Source organism: Oryzias latipes, chromosome 21 (genome assembly GCF_002234675.1).
Source record: "Oryzias latipes chromosome 21, ASM223467v1".
Lineage (NCBI taxonomy): Eukaryota > Metazoa > Chordata > Actinopteri > Beloniformes > Adrianichthyidae > Oryzias > Oryzias latipes.
In genome coordinates, this window is record NC_019879.2 from 1,988,863 (window position 1) to 1,992,502 (window position 3,640).

General features: G+C 38.0%; 1 protein-coding gene across 1 annotated transcript; it reads right to left on the reverse strand.

The window, feature by feature from the left end:
• Window positions 1-1,707: 1,707 nt before the first annotated feature.
• LOC101174077 (olfactory receptor 142-like) lies at window positions 1,708-3,640 on the reverse strand. The gene is made up of 2 exons (XM_023950950.1): window positions 3,525-3,640; window positions 1,708-2,638 (listed from the first exon to the last, which is right to left on the reverse strand). Exons 1-2 carry the CDS (start codon window positions 3,638-3,640, stop codon window positions 1,708-1,710), a joined length of 1,047 nt encoding a protein of 348 aa, XP_023806718.1.

The following is a 3,640-nucleotide window of genomic DNA, read 5'->3' on the forward strand; positions in this document are numbered from 1 at the left end:
ATCGGCTGATGAATCAGAGCGACCAGTGGAGGAGATTCGGCCGCCATCATGCTTCCGGAGGAGGAGTTTCAACACACATGTTAAAAAGACTGTTTTGAAAGTTTTCTATTGTTCTCAAGAATATCTACGAGTAATTCGCATGTAACTTATGCACCTGTAGGTCTTTTAACTTGAGAATCCAGATATCTGCAACAATGTGTTTTAATCTGTCTTAGAACTATTGTCAGGGCAATAAACTACGTGTATTTTTAATCCGGTTGAATCCTTGGTTTGCTTTAACTCTCTCGACTATTGAACACGCATGGATGGAAGGATCTGAAAAGCGAAAAAAGATTCTTTCCTACACATCAAATGCACACATTCACTTGTATTTTTAGTTTTAAACATTTTGTATTGGACTGAGTTGGACTGGATGGCTGTTGGGTCGCATTCTAAGTTTCAGAGTTCATTGAACACATTAAGCAGAGGTGCTGATTGGCCCTCAGTTCTGTTGGTCAGCCTGTTGTTGGGTGTGGACCAGTGGGGTTCAGCTATGGGCCGAATAAGGGAAATAGGAGGGCTGGTGCTCGAGTGGGGTAATATAAAGTTGGGGGGAGCGCTCTCAGCGGGAGAAATTGAGGAGCTGCTACAGTATGGCCTACAGTATCTAGAATAAAGAACCTTAATAGAGATTAAGTGTCCGTGCCTCAGTGTAGGAAAGGGACGCTACTACATTGTATGTCTCCCACGAAATTACATTTAAAAATATGTGGTGTTCATGGTTCTCTCGGCCAAAAAGGTTCCCGACCCATGACCTACACCATGATCAGTAGAATTGGTCTTTAAAAAAAGGGTGACATAACTACACACTTCTTTGACACACACGGACAGAGACGCATACACAGACACACCCTGCACACATCAGATTTAATTCCAATAACTGACACAGTATCTCACTGATCACAATTGTGACCTGTCATAAAACACTATCACACACATTTTCCAGGGGAATTTCAAAGAATTTTGATTGATTGTTTTGAAGGCATACTATTGACACATGCACAAAGAACAACACAGAAATTAATGTTCCAGTGCTGGGAGGAAATTATGACATTTGTCTAAATAAATCTAGCTTTTGAAAGTTTTGAAATCGAAAAAAAACTTGTTGATGTTTAGACTGCAAGTTAACCAAATTGGGAAAAAATCAACTTTGCTTATTTGTGTTGTCACTGTGAGAAAGAGGTGGTACATCCAAGTGTAAACCTAGTCATTTAAAAAAAAACATTCTGACTTCTAAAGTGTGTCTTTCTTTTAGGCATTAAACCAGTAAAATCATATGAAGGGCTAAAAATATGGTTCCTGTAATTTTGAATATACTTAAAATATATTTAGAATATACTAGAAACAACTTGACTTTACTAAGACAAGTTTATTGCACCTTTGCCCAACTCTTACTGGTGTAGCTTCAGCAACCCTGTGACCCCGAACAGGAATTCAGCAAGTTTAGAAAACAGATGGATGGATGGAGTATAGCTTAGCTATTTCTCTTTTAAATTTTTTCAAGCACATATGTCTAAAAATGTCTTTTGCACTAGTCCAAAGTCGTTGTGTCACAAAAGTCCCTTGTTGGAAAAAACAGAAGCCGCATCTCAAGTGCAAATCCCTGGTGGTTTGCTGTCATGAACCCCAAAGGGAGTACAGAACAGGACAAAGAAAAGGGTTTTCAAATCACGATGAACTGACACATCTAGAATTGCAGAATAGTTTCCTCAAGTGTTTATATATTTCTGTCATTTTCAGACCATAAATGATTGGATTACAAAGAGGAGTATACATAATCAGTTGCAATGTCATTATAAATCGAGCAGTTTTTGAAAGGTTTGACTCTACCCGAACTATAGTTACATCATAAATGGCCAAACAAGAATAATTGATCAAAACCAGCAGGTGAGGTAAACAGGTCTGAGCTGCTTTACCTCTAACTTTTCTACTACTTTTATAAACCACTATGAGGATTTTTGTATATGTGAAAATGATGAACAACATGGGAAGAATAACAACATTGAATAGAATAATGAAACCAGATATCATCGGTTCGCCTAAACCTGCACAGAAAAGATCATTTAAAGAACTGTTGCAGAAAATACCTGTTAATTTAAAGCTGCAAAGCTCTTTCTTTGAATTTTGAATGGCAGGAACAACAAGGTGACAAACAGGTACACCCCAGGCCAGTCCCACAAAAACTACTGCCTTGATTTTTTTCATAATGATTGCATATTGCAGAGGTTTACATATGGACACGTATCTGTCATAAGACATGACAGCCAGCAGAAAGAATTCTGAACCACCAAATGAGTAAAAAAATATCCTCTGAAGAAGACAGGCTTGAAAAGAGATGACCTGCTCATTAGATAAAAAGTCTGCCAAAAGTTTGGGGTAGATGTTTGTGCTGAAAAGAACAGAGTTGATCAATAGTGATGCAATGAAAATGTACATAGGCTCATGAAGGTTCTTGTGAATCACAATCAGAGAAATTATTGTACAATTGCTGCAGACAATCAAAATATAAAAAGTTAACATCATAAAGAAATAAAAATACCTGTACTTTTCTATCTCCACTAAACCATCAAGACTTATGTATGTTACATTCATATCAGTACTTAAAAATCTTTTCAAAGAGACAGTTAAGAATGAAGCAAACTATAATGAAGCAAGACATGTAAAAGACCTAAGCCCTAAGCTTTACAAAGAGCTACCTGTGGACTTTGTTGCTTCTTAAACTGCTATTTGTTTATGTCAGAGCAACTATTTAACAGTTCTGTGTTAAACTCTAAGGGTCTCATTAACCCTTCTGTGATGGAAATGTCCCAATGTAAACAACATTATCAGAGCACCAGGATGACATGGGGAAAAAAATGCCAGTTTAACAAATGTGTTGGGGATCTTTTCCAGCAGTGGTCCCAAACTATTTTAGGCAATGGACCAGTTTAATGTCAAAGGCTGGAGTGGGCGTCCAACCTGTTTGTGTTTCATCTTCCAGTTTCCTTTGACTTTAAAGGTAAAGTTTATCTTCTTGTTATGTAAAATATCTGCAGCTACTCTAAACTTTATTTATAGACTAGATTTTATGTAGCAACCATTAAAATGAGATAGGGATTTTCCCTTAAACCATGTCTGTATAAGCTGAAACCAAAAAAATAAGATGCAAACCTCAGATTGTTGTGACTTTTAAGCTGCAACAGATAAAAAAACAGTTATTAAAACTGGTAATTTCTAAATATTATTGCGAATGTGCATCCACCATTTGTGCAACTTTATTAGCAGCATCCACATTACATTAGACAGGCAGTTGCTGAATATTTTTCATTACTATTATGGCCTTTCTTTAGTGCCTTTCCACTCTTCTTCCTCTTCATTGCCCCCTCACCCCACCCTTACTATTCTTTGTCACTTCCTGCTTCACAACAGTCACATCTTTTATTCAGTCACATCTGTAACCTTGAGAAGGTGGCAACACAGTGACGAAATCTAAGGCCATGTGAGACCATGGGCGTTCGGCGATGGGCAGTGGGTGGAGAAGACCGGCTGGAGGTAAATTGGAGGACTTGGATCTGGCACACACCGTACAGGCGGCGACGAACTCCCTAACGTCCTGCTCCAT